This window comes from Colletotrichum fructicola (genome assembly GCF_000319635.2).
Source record: "Colletotrichum fructicola Nara gc5 chromosome Unknown KSG_Nara_v1_contig01, whole genome shotgun sequence".
In the NCBI taxonomy this organism is placed as follows: Eukaryota; Fungi; Ascomycota; class Sordariomycetes; order Glomerellales; family Glomerellaceae; genus Colletotrichum; species Colletotrichum fructicola.
This window is the reverse complement of record NW_027094051.1, coordinates 4,877,655-4,900,039: the sequence shown is the minus strand read 5'-3', so window position 1 is coordinate 4,900,039 and position 22,385 is coordinate 4,877,655. Positions and strand designations below refer to the sequence as shown.

At 55.0% G+C, this 22,385-nt stretch overlaps 8 protein-coding genes across 8 annotated transcripts; 5 read left to right on the top strand and 3 right to left on the bottom strand.

The window, feature by feature from the left end:
• Nucleotides 1-2,662: 2,662 nt before the first annotated feature.
• CGGC5_v001380 (uncharacterized protein) lies at nt 2,663-3,712 on the top strand (the record flags this gene model as incomplete). Its single annotated transcript, XM_032034420.1, has 2 exons — nt 2,663-3,306; nt 3,361-3,712. 2 exons carry the CDS (start codon nt 2,663-2,665, stop codon nt 3,710-3,712), a joined length of 996 nt encoding a protein of 331 aa, XP_031886410.1.
• A 294-nt stretch (nt 3,713-4,006) lies between these two features.
• Nucleotides 4,007-5,820, bottom strand: SMP3 (GPI mannosyltransferase 4; the record flags this gene model as incomplete). Its single annotated transcript, XM_032034419.1, has 4 exons — nt 4,007-4,934; nt 4,985-5,112; nt 5,164-5,549; nt 5,712-5,820. 4 exons carry the CDS (start codon nt 5,818-5,820, stop codon nt 4,007-4,009), a joined length of 1,551 nt encoding a protein of 516 aa, XP_031886411.1.
• Nucleotides 5,821-8,437: 2,617 nt separating this feature from the next.
• On the top strand, nt 8,438-9,849 carry scon-3 (E3 ubiquitin ligase complex SCF subunit scon-3; the record flags this gene model as incomplete). Its single annotated transcript, XM_066150825.1, has 5 exons — nt 8,438-8,495; nt 8,962-9,046; nt 9,180-9,277; nt 9,352-9,620; nt 9,673-9,849. 5 exons carry the CDS (start codon nt 8,438-8,440, stop codon nt 9,847-9,849), a joined length of 687 nt encoding a protein of 228 aa, XP_066009970.1.
• Nucleotides 9,850-12,398: 2,549 nt separating this feature from the next.
• Nucleotides 12,399-13,288, top strand: ARL1 (ADP-ribosylation factor-like protein 1; the record flags this gene model as incomplete). The annotated part of the gene is made up of 5 exons (XM_032034415.1): nt 12,399-12,473; nt 12,586-12,624; nt 12,701-12,784; nt 12,860-13,183; nt 13,265-13,288. 5 exons carry the CDS (start codon nt 12,399-12,401, stop codon nt 13,286-13,288), a joined length of 546 nt encoding a protein of 181 aa, XP_031886519.1.
• A 551-nt stretch (nt 13,289-13,839) lies between these two features.
• On the bottom strand, nt 13,840-14,902 carry CGGC5_v001376 (uncharacterized protein; the record flags this gene model as incomplete). Its single annotated transcript, XM_032034414.1, has 3 exons — nt 13,840-14,607; nt 14,672-14,750; nt 14,799-14,902. 3 exons carry the CDS (start codon nt 14,900-14,902, stop codon nt 13,840-13,842), a joined length of 951 nt encoding a protein of 316 aa, XP_031886518.1.
• A 1,132-nt stretch (nt 14,903-16,034) lies between these two features.
• Nucleotides 16,035-16,667, bottom strand: CGGC5_v001375 (uncharacterized protein; the record flags this gene model as incomplete). Its single annotated transcript, XM_032034413.1, has 1 exon — nt 16,035-16,667. The coding sequence occupies one exon, from the start codon at nt 16,665-16,667 to the stop codon at nt 16,035-16,037; it is 633 nt and encodes a 210-aa protein (XP_031886517.1).
• A 3,861-nt stretch (nt 16,668-20,528) lies between these two features.
• On the top strand, nt 20,529-21,235 carry CAT1 (Peroxisomal catalase; the record flags this gene model as incomplete). The annotated part of the gene is made up of 4 exons (XM_066150824.1): nt 20,529-20,756; nt 20,812-21,045; nt 21,098-21,154; nt 21,204-21,218. 4 exons carry the CDS (start codon nt 20,529-20,531, stop codon nt 21,216-21,218), a joined length of 534 nt encoding a protein of 177 aa, XP_066009971.1.
• Nucleotides 21,236-21,344: 109 nt separating this feature from the next.
• Nucleotides 21,345-22,366, top strand: cta1 (Catalase; the record flags this gene model as incomplete). The annotated part of the gene is made up of 3 exons (XM_032034412.2): nt 21,345-21,914; nt 21,969-22,276; nt 22,339-22,366. 3 exons carry the CDS (start codon nt 21,345-21,347, stop codon nt 22,364-22,366), a joined length of 906 nt encoding a protein of 301 aa, XP_031886382.2.
• Nucleotides 22,367-22,385: the final 19 nt, after the last annotated feature.

Genomic DNA, 22,385 nt, shown 5'->3' with positions numbered 1-22,385 from the left:
CCCACGTTGATGAGGAATTCCCTTGCCGCGGCTCTGTCTCTGTGAGCATGCGAAGAAATGTGTTATGTTGGCTGTGTTTTAAGCCTCACAGGATTACGCTATGGTGGCCTTGTGGCTCCTGAGAATCTTTACTGTCACTGGTCCTCACGGCAACGGGTCAGAACGCCAACGCGATATTGACGAATTCCTATCAAATTGGTCGAGGTGCTTGCGTCATGGGCAAGCAGTAGCTTAAATCCAATACACTTGATTAAACGTTCACGGCTCTGTTCTCTCAATTCCAAGCGGGCTGGGATTCTTCGAGCACCAAGCATTTGAATGTCTTGAGCTCTGTACTTTGCAGAATTCTTCTGCGTCCGACCAGTCACTAAGCATTGAGACATCACCCAAATGGGCGCCTGATGTGATTTACGTGAGGGAAGGGAACCCAGCCCAGGCCATCATCCAGGACGAGGTTTCGTTGAAGTTCGCAGACAGATTGAGCTCAACTTGGCAGTAATTGGGAGCTTGTTGCTGAGATCTGCCGAAGAATGAGCTGGTCAAATAACGCCTCGCAGGTCGTTTTAATGAGTTCTCAATGCCACCAGGAACTTATTCGGAAATGCCCCTAGACGTCAAAATTCGTCCAATGTGCCCTCACCGAAAGAGGACAAATGTGCGAACTCATCCACTTTGAAGAGTACTAGCTTGTCGATGATGGCGTAGATCATACCGAGTCTGTCCAGTCTCGCACGGTTCTCAAGGCCGGCTTCCAGTGTTGGGCCGAAGCCGGACCTGGACCGCCTCCTGTGCCTGATACGCTGGTGAGGGCCAGTGTATGGTCTCCCTCGAGAAACCGGAGTGATTAGTAGATACGTCGAGATCCCGTTTGGGCTACTCGACGGCTGGTCCAGCCGGACGGCAGTGCTTTTCTAGCTCTGCCGGCAGGCAAATGTCTCCGGGGGCACATTGCCAAGTTTGCCTTTTAGGGCTGACTTGGGCCGATGATTTTGGGTTGGCTAAACAAGAGACTTACTCACGCTTAGAAGAGACCCCACGGTCTTTAATCTCAGACCCCTATCATCGGCCTGGACAGCAGCTGGCGGTTCTGCTTCAACGAAGCTCCTCGAGGTCAAAGTAAACGGCGGGTCTAGGCCCATCATCAAAAAGACCGTACCGCCAAGCGATCACCACCGATGAGACCCTGGCCAACATCATGCCAGTCTGAACCAGCCAACGGCGCGCCATTCTAACGTCTGGCAACATTGTCGACTCGAAAAGCGCCACCTCTTGCGGCGGCTGGGACGGCTCACTGCTGACACGCATGGCTTTCCAGTGCCACCGCACGACACCCAGAGTCAAGTCAAGCTCACAACCCAAGCCCCAAGCCAACCGCCCATCCTTGGTTCAGAGCCACACCAGACACCTCATTGGTCGAATGAAGCACCCCTTGCATCCTGGGAAGGTCGCGGGGCTTTCGGGAACCTCTTCTTCAACTTATCGCCGTCCTCGCTAAGATGCAGCTCTCCACTATTGTCGCAACGCTGACCTGTCTAATCTGGGAAGGGGGATAGAGGCACGAGAAGCTTCTCACCACTCCAAAGGACACGGAGGAATATGAAGTCGGCGGGTTTTCTGCCTTCGTTTCTCGAGGAGTAGGCTGTTGTTTCTACGGCCCGTTTCCCCCAGCATTGGCGGTTCTCAGGCCTAACTAACCCCCCTGCCGCTGGCTGGTCCGTGGGGGAACCTTACAAGGTTTGGGGCTTTGGATGCTAGCTCAGTAAGGCAGACAGGAAAGAAGATGAACAGCACACTCGACCACGGGCTGTGTGAGAACTAGCACTGGAGCCCTCTCTCATGAGGGAATGAAGAGACAATCACTTCACTTGCTCGGCGTCCCGGGTTGTCTGCAAGGTGGGTGCTGCAATGAAACCTCTCGCCCAGTGTTCCAGAAGAAGCAAGATACGAGAGACGGAACATGCACATCTGCGGCACAACCTCACTCATTCTCAAGGCAAAAAGTCATATAGTGGTGGCGATCACTGCCTCCCCCGTGTTTTAAGAGGGGATACCCTTTTACAGTATCATTGCCTAATAGCGCTGGCTGGTGCTTTTTCCCTCCCCCCGACGCCAAGCTATCCCGAATGAGGCGCGACCCCCCTGGGAGCTGACAGACTTAACACCAAAATGTCGTATTAACAAACACTAGCTTGCTCGCTCCTCCGTTGTGTTTCTTCGCTTCTTACTTTTTTCTCTTCTGCCCCCCTCCCCTACAAGCTCAATTTCAATATCCGTCATGCAGGTGCTCATAAGCTCCGTCCCCCTGTCAAAAACTCTTTCGTTTACTGCTTAGTGGCTTCTCTTTTCCCACTGCCGTACCCGTCCCCTCCCCAGATTTGAGGGGTGCTGTTGTCTGCTTCAACACTAAAAAAGGAAGAAAAGAGTACTAGCCGACACCCACTTACTTCATTCACACTTCGGCTCCTTTCCTACATCTGTGTCGCTTGGCAGGAAGTAAAGTCTGGCCCCGTTTCCGTTTCCCCGTCCCTCGCATCTGCCGGACCAACCTTACCCAGGAGAGCGAACAGGAGGAGGATTGATTCTTGTCTGATCTGGGGCGGATCCTTCGCGAGAGAAAGTGCCTGTTAGGAGACCAGAAAGAGTCCTTTGGGACCAAGCAGTCATGGAAAATGGAGAGGAGAACCTAAAGTCCCGTCCCTCGGTAAAAGAGAAGGTCATGGGCATCTTCAAACCGAAGTCCGAAGACTCGAACTCGCTTCAGGACCACCAGAAGCAGCAGCAGCAACGTCTGCCCCCGCAAGAATACGAATCAGGGCTTGAAGTCGTCCAGCCTCTCCCGTGGAACCCCAACGACGTCCCCTTGCCGGAGGTCGCGCCGCACAACCACCTAGACGCCAAGACGTTGTCGACACCGCAGGTCGCCAACGACCCGGCGTCATGGCATCACTACCACTTGAAGAAGAACCCAGGTCTCGAGGTGGCGGCGGCGCCGGCATCTTCGCCGGACGCGTCGTCGGTGATGAGCCCCGGCGGGTACAGCAGCACGCTCTACGGCGGCAGCCAGGACTCGACGCACGCGTACTACCAGCAACACCCGCCGGGGTACCACCGGCCGTCGTCCAAGAAGGGATCCTCCGTCGACGGGCTCGGTATGGGGCCGAGGGTGTGCGGGATGCGGCGCAAGGTGTTTTACATCGCGATGGCGGTTGCGATCGTCTTCGTCATCGCGGCCATCGCCATCGGTCTCGGGGCCGGCTTGGCGTTCGGGCGGAAATCAAGCGGTCAGTCCGGCGGCTCCGGTTCAGGGTGAGTTTGACGGTGCCTCCTTTACATCGCCAAGATACTGATATTAGCTTGTAGCAACCTTCCGACAGGTGTGGAGTCAACAAAAACGGCAAATATCACCTGTCCGGCGTCGGACAACTCGACCTTTTCCGCGCAGGATGAGCCGGACCGCCAGTTCAGGCTGATTTGTGGCCACGACTACAACAGCGCAGACGGCGCCATCGACCTGACGGCGGAGAACGCGACGACCATGGCCAACTGCATCGACCGGTGTGCCAACCGGACGGAGTGCGTCGGGGCCGGCTGGGGCGACTACTACGGTAATCACGTATGCTGGATGAAGAGCCGCCTGGGGAAGCCCAACGTTTCCGGGAACTGGTTATTTGCGGTCGATCTCAACGGCACTGACGCGTCTTCATTACCGTGAGGAGACGATGACAAAAAAAAACAAAAGGCGAGATGCCCCTTACGTGTCCACGCAAATGGTGGGTGGCACAGCAGGAGAGGCGAGACTGTTTCTCAACAATGCAAGGTGGGCTTGACGGTAACCGTTGGCCGTCGGGACGAGGGCATCGAGATGGAGTTCAGGCGTTTTGGGATACGACCATATTGGCGATGTCAGGGGCATGTGTGATACCACTTCCATTTAGGCGCTCATAAAATGTCATCAAACGTCAATATTTCATTCGCTGTCATCAAGCCGTCCTTTTGATCCTCCTCCTCACTTGCAGCTCTTCGTCACACGCCATGCGACGAGGCCACGCCGACCAATCACTCTCGTGAGTGTGTTCCATACACCGTCATCGCCGAAATCGAGGTCGTCCAAGTTTAGGTGTTGTCTGTACCTCCACACCTCGCGGAATCGTAAACCCTTCAGGCCCTTGTTGGACAGATAGGGGTCTATCCACGTTGCTGAAGCAGGTGCAATGAGGTAGGTGCCGTTCTTCTCCTTCAAATACTCCGAATTGCGTCTGTCTGCGGGCGTGTCGCACGTCGCAAGGCTGTCCAGCTCCTTCAAAAGGGCCTCGCCCTTCATGCCCATGACATCTCGGGTGGTGAGGACTTCGTTCTTGCCGTTGAGAAGCCAGATTGGCGGGGTGTACGTCTTCCACCAAACGGCCTGGGTCGCGTCGGGCTGCTTGCTAAGGAACACCTGTCCAGGCACGATTCCTCCTTGGTGGTAAACGCCCATGAGGATGCCAAAGACCAGGTTGAAGCCAATCCAGGTAGCAATCCAGGCTCGAAGAACGGTGCGGCTCTTTGGCACATTGACCGACGACAGGATCAGTGGAACTGTTGGCAGCAGGAAACGGGCTTCCTGGTGCTGGAAGATGGACAATACAAAGACGCCGGAAATGGCCGAGTAGAGCCGCAATGAGACATGCGGCTGCGTGAACAACAGCAAAGCAGCAGGCCCGATCAACATGGGGATATTGACCAGGAGGTGTTGGTACCAGGGGTGCAGTCCATGCTGAGCCAGGTTGTCGGGGTTGATGTTGTACATGAGGTTGTTGAGTGGCGTGATGACGGGGCGTGAAATTAGATCTGCCCACTTGATGGGCTCGGGAAGGTAGAATGCCGTGTCTAGGGTGATGGCAACGAGGGTGGTGGTGAGTGCAGCTAACACCATGGCGGTAAGGGAGAGAGGTCTATGAGGTTGTCAGTGCTGCTCGCTGTGGCGTGAATCAATGCCTCTTACCTATTGACAAAATGGGGTATCAAACGAAGTCCCGGAATCAGCAAAAAGGCCGGGAAAGTAATTCTATTAAACAATCCAAAGACAGCCACGATCCCAAGGATTGTGGAAGCAAGAAGCGACGATTGTTGCTGTCACAAACGTTAACATCCCGTCAGACTCAAGGGTTGAGGGCAGCTCACTGGGCTTTCAACAATGCGCTGAATCAAAACCAAGCACCATGCGACCACCAAACACTCCACCGAGTTCGAAAAAGTGTGGGTTTGGTAAGTCCATGTCACATATGATGAGGCTACGAGGAGCACAGCGACGCGTCGGTGGCGCGGGGAGCTGATGAGCTCGTGGATGGCCCAGTCCTCCAAGACGAAGCTGGTGACGAACATGAGGACGCGCAGGGTCCAGAAGACGGCGATCGGAGGGATCTCTCCGTCGTGGCCGTTACCGATCCATAGCCATCGGAGGAGCAGCATGGGCAAGCCGTAAACGGGCCATAACGGGAAAACGCTCCGGATCGGGTGTTCGTTTGTGAATTCCCATGTGTGTCGAACGGGGTAGCTAAAGATTTGGCCTGCGCCACGCGTTAGCTCAGGTACTCCAAAAAGCGAGAACGAGCGCGAAAGTCACTGCGAGCTCCCGGGAGCTCGGGGGGAGCTCCAAGGCGCAGCAAAGAGCTGCGCGCGCCCGGCGCAAACGACGCGGGTTGCGGCAGCGACCAAGTCGATCAACATACCAGCGATGACCTCGGGGCCTTGGAAGTTCTCGTCCGGGTGTAGATAGCTGGGGGACAGCGCAAACCACAGCCGGACCAGGACGAGGAACAGGTATAACCGCCGCCACATGGCTTTTGCTCTTGATTATCTGGTCGTCGCAGGGCGGCCTGCAGCTGGGGATTCGGTTCGTTGTCCGATGCAAAAGCTTGCAAGTAGGTCGCAGGATTAGCCCGGGCAAGGTCGAGGGATCGTTTGGGTGGAACAGGAGTGGTCGCAAAGTAGCATTATCGAGGGGGAGGGGGCATGTATTGAACAAGTATGCGACTGTTCGCCCGGGGCCAGGGGGATTCGAGAATGAGCAAGAAGTAGGATGGAGAAAGACAAGCAAGAAGAGAAGCTTGGAAGATTAGGGCGAGATAGGTAAGGTGAAGCAAGCCAGGTGAAGGTGAGGGAGGGAAGAGAGGAAAGAAAAGAAGAAACGGGTAAGGTAGAACAAGGCACAGGCTATTGCGTAGGGTGATGGTCAGGATATTTTGGAGCAGCTCTCAGTCGCAGCTGCACGGAGGGCCCTCCTTGGGCGCTCCTTGGGTGCGGTGCGAATAGGTGGTGGGTGGATGCTAAGGGCAAGGTTCGGACGGGACGGGATGACTGATAGGTGGCCCACGCCGGGATGGTGATTTTGTTCTATTGCAAGGGATCCGCAATCTCTGATTAAGGTGGGAGGCACATGGCCCTGGCTCCTGCCGTTTGATGATGCTTCTCGAATCACCAGAGCTAGTGACGGACCACCTGGCAGTCGACAGGTCGGGTGAGGTTGACTTAGGTAGAGAAAGTGGGTGTCGAGGTCGCGGATTGTCATTTTAGCAAGGAGGGCTTCGCTGCGTGTCCTGTATCCAAGCTGGCAGTTGGCTGCTCGAGGAAATGCTTATTCGACGGCTCACAGGGGTCGCCAGCCCAGCGAACCCAGCGAACCCAGCGAACCCAGCAGTGCCGTCCCACGGTGCAGCGTGACGCGACGTGGTTGCTGGCAAAAAGTGAGACTTTGGGAAGTGTGCCCTCCGATGGCCCCTGTTGCAATGCAGAACCCTGCCAATGTTGCTTCGCCGGGGCCTCCTTCTGGAAGCACTAATCCCCGAACGGGTAAGGCGGAGCCTGGAATGCCACCAGCGAGCAACTGCAGCTGGGAGTCTGGGACTTGGACTCACTGCTGGCTGTGGATGTCGGTGGCTCCTTCTTCTTCTTCCCCGGTCTTCCAGTCCAGTCGTTGTTGATGCTCTCCCTCCTCTCTCAACGTCAAGGGACCCCCTTTCCCTTGCGAGGCCAACCAAATACGTTCGATCCAGTCAGCAGCTTTCTCGAACCACTGCCATCTCATTGTCTTGTTGTCATTATGCATTGCGCATCACGGTTGCTCCCCCATCAGCCAGGGACTCGCTTTGTTTCTTGGGGTCGCTTGTCTCTCGAGCAACACGCGCACCAGACCAAGACCAGCCTTGTCCGATTGTCCCAGAGAGTCTGATATCAGACGAACAGACATAATAACATCCTTAGTCTCTGCGGGTATCAATTCCGGCTCCTCGGGCCTTGTCATAGTCCGAAGCGCTATGTGTTATCATCTCGGTGCCACGGACAGAGGCGCGCCGCCTACGGTTGTTTGCGCGACCCTTGAAACGGGCCTCCTATAAGGACACTATTGGACAGGAGTTGAGGATCGGTAATGATGCAACAAGCAGCACACAATGTCTCGCCGTCGGAATGTGGTTTGCAGGGCCAGCGCCTCCCTGCCCACGCCGTGGGGTCGTGGAGTTGACAGGCCTCTTAAGTGCCTGCAGCTCGCTTTCGCCTTCAAACTCCGCCAGCTTCGACTTCATCGTCTTTCTACAGATCTCCGTCTGATTCTTGCATCGGCACCGAACCATGGGTCCTGCACGTGATGATCTGCCTTTGCAGAGACTCTGCGCTTATTCGGGCGGTGAGTCTGACGCGGGCCTGGCGGTGAGGCTTGCATTCACCGCTCAGGGTGAAGTATTAAATAATTCATGATCGACTTGGGCTCAAGAAGGACCTCTGCTCATACCGACTCTGTTGGGGCGGAGCTTTACTACTACGGCCCGAACGCAGCTCCGGACCCGCCGTCCCGATCCCGTCTCTCCGTCCGAGAGTGCAACGCTGTTTAACCACATTTCCTATTTCCAGAACTCGGAAATGGGGGGTACGCAGATTTGTAGCAAGGTATGGAGGTTTGTTCTTACATCAAGCCAACATCTTTACACTTTCTGAGTCACACTTGGCGACTGGAAGGCGTCCAGGTCCCCATCCACCGCAAACCTAACGGAACATCAGTAGACTGGAGATGGCACCGAGTTCAAGCCGCACGACTAGAAGAGATCATTGAACGCTGGAAGATGTAGCACCATCTCCAATCTGCAGAATTAGCACCTTGGGTGGTCTAGATGCATCTTCTCCGAGCCCTCTCTCAATGCAAATCGGCTTTCGGTGGATGTCGTGGCTGGTGCTCATCGACATCGGATGTGGCTGACAGCATTCGATGTGGCTTAACCCGAAAGTTCTCTGGAGCATTTGTACCTGGAAGGCTCAGGTGAGATGCATGACATAATGAAGCCATGCCGCATCCACGCCGGTATGGACATATTGAAGACCATTTTCCAACCCCAAGCAGAACTCAAATAGGGAAGGCCAGCTACAGTGTACCCTTCGAACCTGACGACGATAGAGATCAGGAAAGATGACCATGACAGCCCCGCCGATCTGTGGCCGTCAGGCTGCAATGGCTGGACATTGCAGTGCGTAGAGGTATCTGCGGTCGGGGAGGACTCACAGAGTAAAAGTGCTAGCAAGGCTTCTGCCTGAAAACCCTTGCTTGAGGTGAATGCAAAGACAGAGCGGCCTTTCCCCCTCAGGGATTCCTGCCTCCAGATGCTGCGGCGTAGCGGGCTCCTTTGAGGCCTCAGTGCTGGGCCGAATAAAGGTTCGTCGTGGACAAGGCGCCATTCACCTTGCTGCTCCAGGCATCAGAGCGGTTCCGGCCCGCAAATATGTTACCCTAGCCAATGAGAAGCCGGGCAGCCTCCTTTCTTGCTCGGGTACCCTACGATTCTGAAGGCAACCACGCGCCCCTCCGACCCTTCCTGTGTGCTGTCCCCACAAAGAGAAGGTACCTACCGTACCAACCGCTTTGCCCCCCAATACCTTGCCGACCAACGTCAGACTGTGAATCAGCACAAAAGCATCTCCATCCGCAACCCGTAGCCGCCATTGTTTGCTACCAACACCACTTCGTCCAAACCACCTCTCTGTCGCGCCCACTCCAGTTTCTTTCTCCGATTAGCTTTCTGTAGGTATATCTACTGCATTGCTTTCCGTCTTCGTCGATCAATCCAAATCCTCACACTTCCCTCATCAACCCCACCTCGCTACAATACAGCTTCGCACGCATTTCTCTGCTTCAACCAACTGACATCGTCGAGATTACTCGCAGACACACATACATCAATCAAGATGGCCACCGAAAAGAAGGAGCAGAAGATCTGGGTGCAGTCCAACGACAGCATCACCCTCCCAGTCGGTACGTCACATCTTTTCCTCTCCAAGGCTTGCTCCTTCCTCCGTTGTCGCATCCCGCTAACCGTTTGGTTCTAGACCGCGTTGTTGCTGAGCGCTCCATGCTCATCAAGAACATGCTTGAGGACGTCGGTGATGATGCCATCAGCCAGGAGAACCCCATTCCCATTCCCAACGTCAACGAGGCCGTCCTGAGAAAGGTCATCGAGTGGTGTGAGCACCACCGCAACGACCCCCCCGTCAACGCCGATGAGGAGAACGACGCTCGCAAGAAGACGACCGAGATCGAGGAGTGGGACCAGAAGTTCATGCAGGTTGACCAGGAGATGCTCTTTGAGATCATCCTCGTATGTGATACCCTTTCCTGTTCCTTCCCAGCTAATGCTAACCTTTTCCCAGGCCTCCAACTACCTCGACATCAAGCCCCTCCTTGACGTTGGCTGCAAGACCGTCGCCAACATGATCAAGGGCAAGTCCCCCGAGGAGATCCGCAAGACCTTCAACATCACCAACGACTTCACCCCCGAGGAGGAGGAGCAGATCCGTCGCGAGAACGAGTGGGCCGAGGACCGTTAAGCAAATCCTGGGAGCGGTGGGATTATCTAGATAGGATATCCCGTGCCCGCCATTTATGTGTTATGCATCGTTTTCTGGCGTTTTCGACGATTCCAAGGGCACCCAAGGGTCACGGTTTGCTTAGGGCGGGAATTGGTGAAGGAAGGACTCACCGCAGTGCGCATTCGAAGACCGCAAGGTAGTGTGGGTTGTCTTTTTAGTTTGCTTCACCGCTAGCATTTCAAGGCAGACCGTCTCTTCACCATTGCTATTGACTCATCTGTGAAATGATGGATGTACCCGTGTGGAAACGTGTGGCTTTTCCATGGACCACTGTGTCTGGATCGCTGCTCGTGTGTGCCTCACCATTTTAAGGGTTCTCGCAATGAGACGGGTACCATAGAACAGCCACATATTGCTGCTCAGCGGTCATTAAATCCTACAGATGTTCAGATTGAGGAACGAACCTGACTGCTAGATTTCACGACAGCAGAGAGATTCATCACATTGTGACGTCTCTATTTTGGCATCGGCACAAGAAGAAATGGGCAAGTGGATAGTGGGTCGCCGTTGAGAGTACCATCCGCACCTACATACCAACGAAGCTCACGCCTTCCTACGGCACCATTGTGGCTACGACACAGCCAAGGTAGAGAGGCCCAATTGACATCTATAGAATCTATACAGGCCTGGATCTACGGACCTTAGTTGGGCCACTTTGACCCGTGTTGGTCGCCCATGATAGATGTGCTATCGTGTAGAAGGGCCGAGCCTGTCCAAAGCTGATGGCCAAGCAAGCCCATGAAGGCAGGGGACCTTAAAAGACTCTGAGGCCAATTTGCCCCAGCCCACATCACACGACAGACACCATGAAGCGGGAGAAGCAGGCGTGGGACCTCGTTATCTTCATTCAGAGGCATCAAATGATTTGGCATTCCTTTCCCTATGACCGTAACATGCAATGCGTGGTGTCTAGCCGGAGCCGGGCATCCATTTTCCCTCCATAATTTTCCACCCCGAAGACTCCCACGATCAGACTCTTGCCGATGAAATTTATAGTCCGTCTTAACTCCTCCCAGAAGTTCCAAGTAGAAGTTCCATGTCGGTCGGCGGTGCCATCGAGATGAGACACACTGGTTCGGATTTTTGGGAAATCGAGATTTGGTGCGAGGTGTTTAGATGCCGAGGCGGGTCTTGCGCCAGTGGCGTCTCTTCGCGTTGTAGCTGTAGGAATCAGTGTCAGTAAAGATCGGTTGCGTCGTGTCGGGGGAGCGCGCGCGCGCCCTAGGATCTCGTCGTGTCGACCCCAGAGACGGCAGCAGAGGGTGTATCGTACCGAATGGTGTTACCAGTGCGGAGACGGATCCATTGGGGGATAGGGCGGTTCTGCTTCTGCGCCTTGGCGAGCTTCTGCTTCGTGCGGAAAGACTTGTGGCTCTGTGATGGTTCCCAAATGTCAGCGCTCTGCTTCCCTCCGTGGTGTTTGAGAACCCCCAGGTCGTGGTGATGATATTTGCCCCTCCTCGATCCGTCCGCCAGCGCCGCGCGCCCGCGACCTGCGCGAACCACGCATTTCTCCGGTGAAATCGATCGGGCACAATATCATCATCGTCGTCGTCGCGGGGAGAGAATGGGCGTCATCACATACCGGCATTTTGACGGCTGTTGGCTGATCAAGGTAGTCGAGTCCTTTGGGTGCAGTTGGTTCTCCGATGGGTTTGATGGTTCGAAAAATCATAAATTCTGTGTGAGAAGGCACTAGGTTAGGCGAGCCCGCAAATACCCTGATTGGCGGGGAGGGCAGCGGGTGGAGACGGTCACGCTTTTTCGGAAGGAGTCACTGCACGACTTGAGGCTTGCGTGCGCCCCTCAGCCTCAGCGGCTGCAGCTCGATTAGATAAGGATTGCAGTGACGCTTTCTCGACAGGTGCAAGGTCAATTCTTCTTGCCTCAGGCAGCAGCGTCAACAGAATTCGGCTTATGTGATAATCCCTGACGTGCCGATAGGCTCGAGCGGCCGACGATCCCAGAAGTGGCAGGCCCGCGGACCCGTTGGAACGCCCAGAATTAACCATCCATGCAGGGCATGTCTTAAAAACTGTCAATTAGGGGGCCCTTTCCGTACCTTCAGGGGCCATCGAGATTCTTTTGCAACGGTCCTTGGTCTCCCACCTCTCAAAGCCGCGGAGTTGCAAAGAAACCAGAAACAAGTTTTTGCTGCCTATTACTTGACGAGACGACGAAACGAACGACGGACGCCGAAACCAAACCGGAAGAGGGAGTGTGTGTGCCTGAGTTGTCCTTTCAGGTTGTCGTTGTTTCCTGCTTCTTTGTACATAACCCGGACGACCGTCTTGTTACTTGTCGCCCCCCTGGATCGGAAGAAATAAGCCACCTTTTAGCTTGTCAAGCCTCGCCTTGCCTACCTACCTACCTCTCCTACCACGACCCGAGGCCAACCGCACACCTTTTTGAAGACTGCGACATTCTGCAGTCGCAGCGGCGAAACGCAACATCAACCCCAGCAACCGACGAAGTAACGACACACACACATCCAACAAACCGTCAAGATGGGCGCGAGCATGTCATGGCTGTCCGGCCTCTTGTGGTCGAAGAAGGAGATCCGGATATTGATCCTGGGCTTGGTATGCATGCACCGCACCCGCGCCGCTGCTGATGCTGCTCGGCACCCCTGGAGCCAGCGACCTCCGAAACGCAAGAGATGCAAGGCTGACAAACCGCGGACGACTTGCACAGGATAACGCAGGAAAGACGACACTGTTGTACAGGCTGAAGGTGAGCTCATGACAGCCCATTCACATGCGCGCGCGCATGGGGAAAGAAGCTCGGCACTAACTTTATGCTTGTTTAGATTGGCGAGGTGGTCACCACGATCCCCACGATAGGATTCAACGTCGAGTCCGTCACATATAAGAACCTCAATTTCAACGTCTGGGTATGCGAGAGGAACCCTTTGAATTTCTGGCACAGACCGAACGTCGAGGCTGACATGGCATGCGTGCGCCTGTAGGATCTAGGCGGTCAGACTAGCATCCGTCCGTACTGGCGGTGTTACTACGCCAACACGGCCGCCGTCATCTTCGTCGTCGACTCGACCGATATCGAGCGTCTGCAGACCGCCGCTGAGGAGCTGGGCGCCATGCTCAACGAGGAGGAGCTCAAGGACGCGGCCCTGCTCGTGTTTGCCAACAAGCAGGACCAGCCAGGCGCCAAGGGTGCGGGCGAGATCTCGGAGGCCCTGCGACTGGGCGAGCTGCGCGACCGCAACTGGAGCATCATGGCATGCTCAGCCGTCGATGGCAGCGGTGTGACAGAGGGCATGGATTGGCTTGTCGTACGTTGTCACCCCTCAGCACCGCCGTGGTTGATATAACCACGGGTGCTCTTTCGCCCGATATGGACTAACTCCTCGTAGCAAACCGTCAATCAAGAGTCATAGAGGTCTGGCCTCGACCCTTGGACGCTGTTGAACAAGCTCTCCAACACCCCCATGCCTAACGCCCCCTCATGATTTATAATACAAGCCCCGCTGGGTTGGGTAGACCTACGCATTGTAGTATGTTGTACGTTTGCGAGCAATGAACACACAAGGTGTGACTCCGAAGCCTCACGCTCACCTTGAACTATCGGCGTTTCTGCTTTTTGGGACGGCGTAGGCAGAGCGAGAAGGCACACTCAACGGCCGTTTTCACTCGTCACAAGCGTCTTGGACGGACTGTCGTATGAAGGTGTCGCGCAGACAAATTTCACGAGGCGATCAGAGGGCCAGAGGCGGGGAAAATATGAAGACAGTTCGAGTCGGTTCGTTGTTTTTATTTATACGTTCTAATACCAGCACGGGGACGTCGTACTGCGTCCCTGGTTCTGTTCTGATCCTGCCGGTCTCTGCCGAAGCGTTCTGTCTGATATCTATGTCATGCCGTGCAGACGATTGCATCGGCTCCCTCTCAACAGCACCCATTACTCTTCAAGCCCAAAGAGATGATTCCATCATAGTTTTCCCGCCATGGTGGTGGGTACGGGTTGACCGCCATCGAACATGTTGAAATCCGGTTGGTCAGACAACATCGCATTCTGAATCATCAGGTCCAAATCCTGCGTATCCATCGCCGGCACGGAGCTGCCTCTCAAGACACTTGACGACGACTGTTTTTGGTTGCCTGTTGACAGTCTAGGAAGAAAATCGACGTCGCTCTCGCTGCTGAAGTGTCCAACAAGCCTCCGCCGTTTGTTGGGCCCCTGGGGGTTGTTTCTGGTGTCGTTTCTGGTGGCGCTTCTGGTGAGTCTTGTGGCTGTGGTGCTTCCTTTGGCTTTGGGTGTGGCCTTGCCGTTGGCTTTGCTTGTGGTGTTGCCCCCACCACTGACACCGTTGCCTCCATTGCCTCCATCGCCTCCATCGTCTCTATCGTCTCCGGAGCCCTCATCATTGCCCCCATCATTGCCTCCATCGTCGTCCTCGTCGTCGCCCTCGTCGTCGCCCTCGTCGTTGCCATCGTCGTCGTTGTCATCGTCATCGTTGCCATCGTCGTCGTTGCCCCCGTCATTGACGTCGTCGTTGGCGTCGTCGTTGCCTTCATCGTGACCGCCACCTCCACCATTGCCTCCGTTGCCTCCATCGTCTCCAGGGTTTTCCATCGTTCCCGCCCCCAGGACCTCTGGGGTCTGTGAGGTCTCTGCCTGGGCGTCCTCTGCGGCCTCTGCGTCCTTTGGGGCCTTGGAGACCTTGCGGACCTTGCGGACCTTGGGGACCTTGAAGACCTGTATTGACACCGATGACTCCTGGGCCTCCCGAAGCAAGGTAAGCCTGGTCCGCTTGAATGACTCGATGAAGATAGTTGATTTCTATCTTTGCTTTGTGCTTCGCGCTCATTGTCATATAGGCGGGTGGCATGCCAGTGTTGCTGAAATCATTAGTACGTATAAGATTCACTGCAGAGGGCAACGCTCACATAGCTTGCTGCTTCTCTTGCGCCATCCACCCTTCGTTGCGATTCAGTCGTCGCAAGAATTCGTTGGCTTTGACTTGCAATGCTTGGGCGCGAGCTCGGCTCATGTTGTCGGACACGCCGCGCTGCAAAACATCGGTGCAGGCTTGGATAAGATCAACGGCCAGGTTTCTCGCTTCTTGTCGAAAACTGGAGTGGTGAAAATGCAATGCGGCCGCCCCTGTATGCCTGGTAAGCATCTGTTGACGACGTCGGGATGTGGAAACTAACACTGTTCGATGTCTTCCGAACTGTAATCAGCTCTTCCGTAATTCGTCGTCGGGACTTGGTTAGGGTGGACTCTGTGCATGATAGCACTTCGGAGCCTTGGAGGTTGGTTGGCCATGTTTTCTGCGTTTGCTATGCCTGCCTGCAATGCCGGTATGGTGGGACGTTATATCTTGTACTGGATTTGATGTAGCCAAGAAGTTGTCGGGATGAAGATGGGAAGATGAGCAGATGACTGACGTTAACATGGGCTTATAAGGAAGACCTCCGAGGACGCTTCGGGCGGTGGAAGGCAAACACAACGACTGGTCACGCCTGCATGATGGAAGTTGAGACTGTGAAGCACTTGCCCGTTGGCTGGGTTTAAGTCGTGGCCGAGGGCAAGTACCTCTCGAAATGCGCTTCAACCCGACCTTCACGGTCGATCCCGTCACCCTCCTACCCCGTATCATTTTTAATCCCCCCTCCTTGTCGCTTTCGGCGAGGCAATAACCTCGAGCTGCACTTAACCAAGCGGCTTCTCTTCCGGTCAACTTCTCATAACAGAAGGACCGCGGCGGATGCAGTGGCTACGCCATAGAATGGAGGCAACTTGGAAGGTAGTGGAAGGGATCCATTAGTAATAACGACGATGGTAGACGACGGTAGACGACGACAGACGATAACAGTAGGCGACGACGAGAACATAGGCGATTAGAAGTAACAAGGACAACAGCAATGATAGCGATAGTGATGACGATAGCGGCGACGATAGCGACGACCAAAGTGAGTATGTAGGAAACGTAGTCGCTTGAGCATAAGGAAACTAGGGGGTCTCGGTAGGATATACGGATTACACGCGTGTGGTAGACGCTGCCCGGATAGCCAACTAATACTGCCTGGCTAGCAAGACTCTCCCAATTTCATAATCCGTCATGTCTTTCTTTTCCATCCTCCACTCTGACGTGTACCGTCCTTACCACACTACACAACTCAAGCCAGGCCACCCACCAATGCGACTGCTGCAGCTCCCATCGCCGCCATAATGAACAAGGACTCGACTCTGACAGCCGCCCCCGAGGCGCCGTAGTCGGCAGCAGATGTAAGAGCACCCGGGCATCCCTCCTCCGGTGTGTTGGTACTAGAGCTGGCGTACAGTCCGACGGCCGCCATCTCAAAGGAGCACGTCTGGCGGGTTGGTGACGAAGCCACAGAGGTCGATCCCGGCATCTCGTTTCTCCCATTTGATGTCGTCTCCGTTGGGTAGAACGGGCTTGAGACAGTGAGAGACGGGTCGAGGTCGGGATCGCCGGGGCTCAAGGCGGAGGTCGCAGTGGCTGAAAGGGTCAAAGACGCCGTGGGCGTTCTGGGTTTCGAGCAACCGAATTTAGGAGAGGTGCCGCAAATCTCGCCCACTTTGCAGCTCCAAGGCTCGTCCCTCTCAGGGTCGGCGCAACATATCTCGGTCTTGGCGATGCATCCCCTCATGCACGGCTTGAGTCCCTCCTCACATTTCTCGTCGTCCTGGCGTTCGGTGATCTGGGAAGCGGGCAGAAGCTCGGCTCCTGGTGCTGCCGCTGCTGGTAGGAAGAATGAAGCGCTGATAAGAGCTGTGATGAGAAGCATTTTAGGAGTCCAGAGCTGCACAAAGCTGAAGGCGCTGTGATAGTAAACGAAGTCTACAAAACACTGCAAGAAACCCTCGAAGTGGTCTTCAGTATGACCTCTTTTATTCTCAGTCAGCCTTTGCCGTGATTCACCCCTTTAGCTAAATGTGATGCACTCATGTTTGCTCAGATAACTTCCCTTCAACGTACACATCGGAGCCGGGTCGGATGCGGGTGTGACGTTCCTCCTCCGGCACGGAGAGTTTGCCATGTTTGCCGAATTCCACCTGCCCACCTCGTGTCAACTCAAGCTTGTCCTAATCCTTGTATCATGCTCATCATCTGGGGTAGTGCCGTTGGACAGTTGTTCCCGACAAGCATGATCTTGAAGGACGAAGCCTGCCCGTGGCACCCCAGAGCCAAGTTTGCCAAGAGGGGAGGCAGGTCGGGACTTGTGAGAAGTAACCGATAGGCTTGGTTCATTGCCTGATGTTGAAAATGCAAAACCAACTACTGCAATCGACCTTCCGGGGCCGTGGGCTGCGTCGTCCCCAGAACCCATGGATTGCCAGATCCAATATCGACCCTGTCCACTCAGGGGACGCAATGCGGATCTGTCACCGGTTGTCTGCAGAGCGTTGCGCGGCATTTTCTGTCATTCCGCGAGTAATAATCTTCAAGCTCGCCGTGTTGTCTGCGGCAAAAATGACCGTCCTGTGGGGTGACGTTAGGGCCCAACGACAGTATCTCTCATTTCCAGATCCTCTTGACTGACTGACTGACTGACGCAGGGTTGGTGGGACATCTCTGATCACTCTCAGTTCGAAGGCCTGTTCGAACAGAATGCAACATGCACGAAAGATAGAGAGAGGCCCTCACGATAGGATGCGAAGGCAAAATGGAAAGCTTTTTAGAAAGTCCAAGAGACCGCCAGTAGCATTGGTTACAAGCTTTGTGGTAATCGTCCTTTGAAGCAACTCCGAGGGACGTGTTAGCTTTGTCGGTCTCCATTAAAGGATATAGGGACATCTCTGAACTCGTCCGTCGTCTCCTGGAGCCTAGTCCGTGGACATTTACGAGGCTATCCTCACCAAAGATCTCACGGCTGGTCAGCGAGCTCAGCTGAAGGAGGTTCTTGCCGACGCCAAGGTTGTTCTGGAGCGGGCTCGCGGCGACCAGAGTGCTATCGATCGTGAGACCAGCAAGAAATTGCGTGTACGCATGACCTCGACTTTGCATGTCACCCAACTAATGTTCTGCAAGACAACCATGACGATGAGCCAGATGCACAACGCCCGGATTCAGGAAATACACGACCGCCTCCAAGCTGAAGCTGAAGCTGAACAACGAAGAATGAGGTTCCTAGCCCGCCTGACTCTGACTGATCTCTTTGGCGAATCTCTGTCTTGGGCCACAGCCGTTGCTGCGCGGTGAACGTCAACCTCGGAAACAGCCAGCTTCTGCCTGACAGTTTCTCAGGAGCGTGGCAGAAGCAAAATTGATGCAGAGAACGAGGTACAAGATGGGCGGATAAAGACAGGCAGAGGAAATGGTAGTCATCGATGATAGATACTAGTTGATCTGCCAACTCCTGTGCTCCAGTTGAAGAGGAAGACTTCCGCAAAAGGAGTGAAAACACGGTGACTTTGACAAACGTGAAACTGATCTTTGGCAACAAACGCTGCATCCACAGGCCCTCTACCTGTGATTTCTTCGCCGCGGAAGGCTCTCATATGCGAGGGAGATGTAGCTAGCGTTCCCCGAGTCAACAAGCAAGAGGGACAATAGGCAGCAATTCACAATAATTAGAGATTCTAACGTATTGAGCTTCTCCATGTTTGGTACCTCTTGGCTGACAGGCAGCTTCGGAACGCCACACATACAGGGCTCGGCATCTTTCCGCGTTCGACCGACCCATTCCGTGGCTCCTCCACCAACAATGGTGGAGTGCCCCCGGAACAAGCCATCTCTTCATTTAAAAGTCGGGTTCTCCCGATATGCTCAGTCTTGATAACTTGAGTCTTTCGGGCCCGTTGGAGTTTTAACTTTGGTTTCGCTTTACGCTTCGCACCTGAATCTTCCATCGATGCAAAAGCCGCACATCAAAGGTTGGGTGCCAAAGTCCGGAGACCTCCGGGATATCACCGAGATGCGAGCCAAATTCTCGGCGATCTCGGCGCAGCAGCGGTCGGAACGCCAGCCGGCCGTAGCGGAATGCGAACCGAAGGCCGATCATGTGAGAGCGCGAGCTGCCACTTTCTCCCTTTCCGGCAATGGGAAAACGTCGAGGCTGGACGCGACTCTGCTGCGTGGTGAGCCACCCAGACATGTCGCGAGCTCGGCGGTGTGCGCAGGATTGCCGTCTCCCGCTCCACTCCGTGGACAGGGAAGGCCATCGCGATAGGACGCTTCCCGGCGAGGCATGCCTGTCTTTGGCCAATGATGTCATTTACTCTCCTGCATTTTTCCCGATTTAGGTAAAATACACGATGTGGGAATCCCGCTGTCTCTGGCTCGGGTCTGGAGCAGAAACAGAAATTCGCACATAGCATGAAGGACGGTTGACTTGTCGGGCAATGGAGAGAGACTCACTCGCATTGGATGTCGTCTGCGTGGTTCATCCAAAGGCCGGTGGTGTTTGAATGTCAAGCGTAGTCTGGAGGCATACAGGCATGAACCTCGTCGCGCACAGCCGATTGGCGCGCTGCTCGACTTGCAACATCTTTTCCTCTTCAGACGTCTAGTCGGAATTTCTGGACAGGCGCAAAGCTAGCCTAACCGTCGAGGTGCATACGGGTGGTCTGATGGATCCGTAGGACCAAACTCGTTGGTCACAGGCAACATGCTGTACCGGCTAAATCCATGTTGGCTGTCGTCCGTCTCAGCGAGTTTTCTCCGCATCGCTCAAGAGGCTGGAACCTCTCCAACTTGACGACAACCGTCCCGGTGCAGAGCGTCTCCCCCGCAACATCTGGGGAGGTCAGCAGCACCGGGACATGACTGGTGTACCCGGCAGCAGAAGACAACTTGGCAGGTTGCTGTGGGACCATGCCGTTGTCGGAGGGGCCAGGCGACGTGTGTGAGCCGAGGATGAGCGCATGTCCCGTCTCACAAGCATATATCACTGCTGACCCTTGCCGGATGTGCTGGTGTCTCCCGACGGCACAGCGTTGCCTGTGAGCTCTTTAACGCAAGAGACGCGGCTACGTGCGTCTAAAGACGTTGCTCGGCGGGCAAGAGGTGAGCCGAGGTTGAGTTCTACATCATGTTGAAAAACAGACTGAAAGATAGCCGACCGTCTTGCTGCTGAATCGTTTAGACACAACTCAGCGAAAGCCACGGGTGGAGCGACAAGGGGGTTGAAGAGCGCTAGGAAACCTCGAAATGGAGCTTCGTGTGGATCTCAACACCCCAAGCTTGCATTTATGTGACATTCCATTGGCCGTGTCGTGCCGGAGCTTCTCAAATCTGATGGCATCCCTGCCGGTCGACGCATGTCGTGCCCTGGCTCCTGCTTCGTAACTTGAGCGCCCTGAGTGGGAGAAGGTCCCCAAAACCCGAAAGAAATGGGGGGAGAGTGATGGGGAGGGGCCGAGGTGAGGGCCCCATCGCTAGCTGGATGGATTGCCCGGGGGCATTTCTTTTTCTCTGCGCGCAGCCTTTGAAAGTATTTATGTTTCCCGTTCCCTCCCGCTGGACCCCTGGAGATCCTCTTTGATCTTCTTTTGATCTGAATTGCCAATTGCCGCTTCTGTTTCTTGATATCCAACTTGGACTCAAGCAGCTAAGCAACAACACTCTAGCAGTGTAACCCTCCAACCCGCCCTCCCACATCCGAACCCCCATAGTCTCATCCTCGATCCGAGAGACAGCCGACACAATGGGATCCGACGAGAAGCCCCCTTCCACCTACCGGTACAACGAGAAGCCGACTTACACCACCTCCAATGGCGCGCCGGTCCAGAACCCCCAGCATTGGCAGCGTCCCGGTCCCAACGGACCTCTCCTGCTCCAGGACTTCCACCTGATCGACCTGCTTGCTCACTTTGACCGCGAGCGCATTCCCGAGCGTGTCGTGCACGCCAAGGGTGCCGGTGCTTATGGCGAGGTATGGCGGAACAGCAGGCGGTCTCTGAAGGCGAGACACTGACATGCGACAACAGTTCGAGGTCACTCACGACATCAGCGACATCACCTCGATCAACATGCTCAACCAGGTCGGCAAGAAGACCAAGGCCGTCGTCCGTTTCTCTACCGTCGGTGGAGAGAAGGGTTCCGCCGACTCTGCGCGCGATCCCCGCGGTTTCGCCATCAAGTTCTACACCGAGGAGGGCAACTGGGACTGGGTCTACAACAACACTCCCATCTTCTTCCTCCGCGACCCGAGTCTTTTCCCGGTAATTGAAATTGATGGATTGGTCCTTCCGGCATTGTTCTTACCATTTTTAGGTTTTCATTCACACCCAGAAGCGCCACCCGCAAACTAACCTGAAGGATGCCACCATGGTAAGTCTCAACACCACAACTCGCATCACGACTTCGCTAACTTAACCAGATGGTAAGCAATTGATTCCGGACTTGAAATAACGCTTTTTAACGTTAAATGTAGTTCGATTATTGGTCCTCCCATGCGGAATGCGTCCATCAATTGATGCATTTGTTCTCTGATCGTGGAACTCCTTACTCTTACAGACACATGAACGGTTATTCCGGCCACACGCACAAGTGGACCAAGCCCGATGGCTCTTTCGTTTACGTCCAGATTCACTTGAAGACCGACCAAGGAAACAAGACTTTCACCAACGAGGAGGCTGGCACGATGGCGTCCGAGAATCCCGACTGGCACACCCAGGACCTCTTTGAGTCCATCCAGAAGGGCGACCACCCTAGCTGGACAGTCTACGTCCAGACTCTTACCCCCGAACAGGCCGAGAAGTTCAAGTGGAACGTCTTTGACCTGACAAAGGTCTGGCCTCAGAGCGAGGTTCCTTTGAGGCCCTTCGGCAAGCTCACCCTCAACAAGAACCCTGAGAACTACTTCGCCGAGATTGAGCAGGTCGCCTTCTCTCCCTCTCACCTGGTTCCCGGTGTTGAGCCCTCAGCCGACCCCGTCCTTCAGGGCCGTCTCTTCTCTTACCCCGATACCCATCGTCACCGTCTTGGTGTCAACTACCAACAGATTCCCGTCAACCAGCCCCTGAACTCCTTCAACCCCTTCCAGAGAGACGGTGTCATGGCTGTCAACGGCAACTACGGTGCTAACCCCGTGAGTTCAAATCTATCACCAGTTCCCCATGCTACTTATGTTAACCGCATTCAGAACTACCCCTCCACTTTCCGCCCTCTCAACTACGCACCCGTCAAGGCCGCCAGCCCTCACGAGCAGTGGGCCGGCAAGGTCGTCGAGGATCTCTTCGGCCCCATCACCGACCAGGACTACGAGCAGGCCAACGGTCTCTGGAATGTCCTCGGCCGCACACCCGGCCAGCAGGAGAACTTTGTCAAGAACATCTCTGGCGCTCTTGCTGGCGCCATCCCCGAGGTCCGCTCGCGCACCTACGAGATGTTCTCCAAGGTCAACCCGACGCTCGGTGGTGCTATCATGAAGGCGACTGAGAAGATTGCTGCGTAAGTTCCCCGTCCTCATTCATATCTACACATTCGTTTCCGAAGACTAACACCGACATCAGTCCCGAGGAGCCCCGCGCCAAGTTGTAAGAAGTTACGATGTCACGAT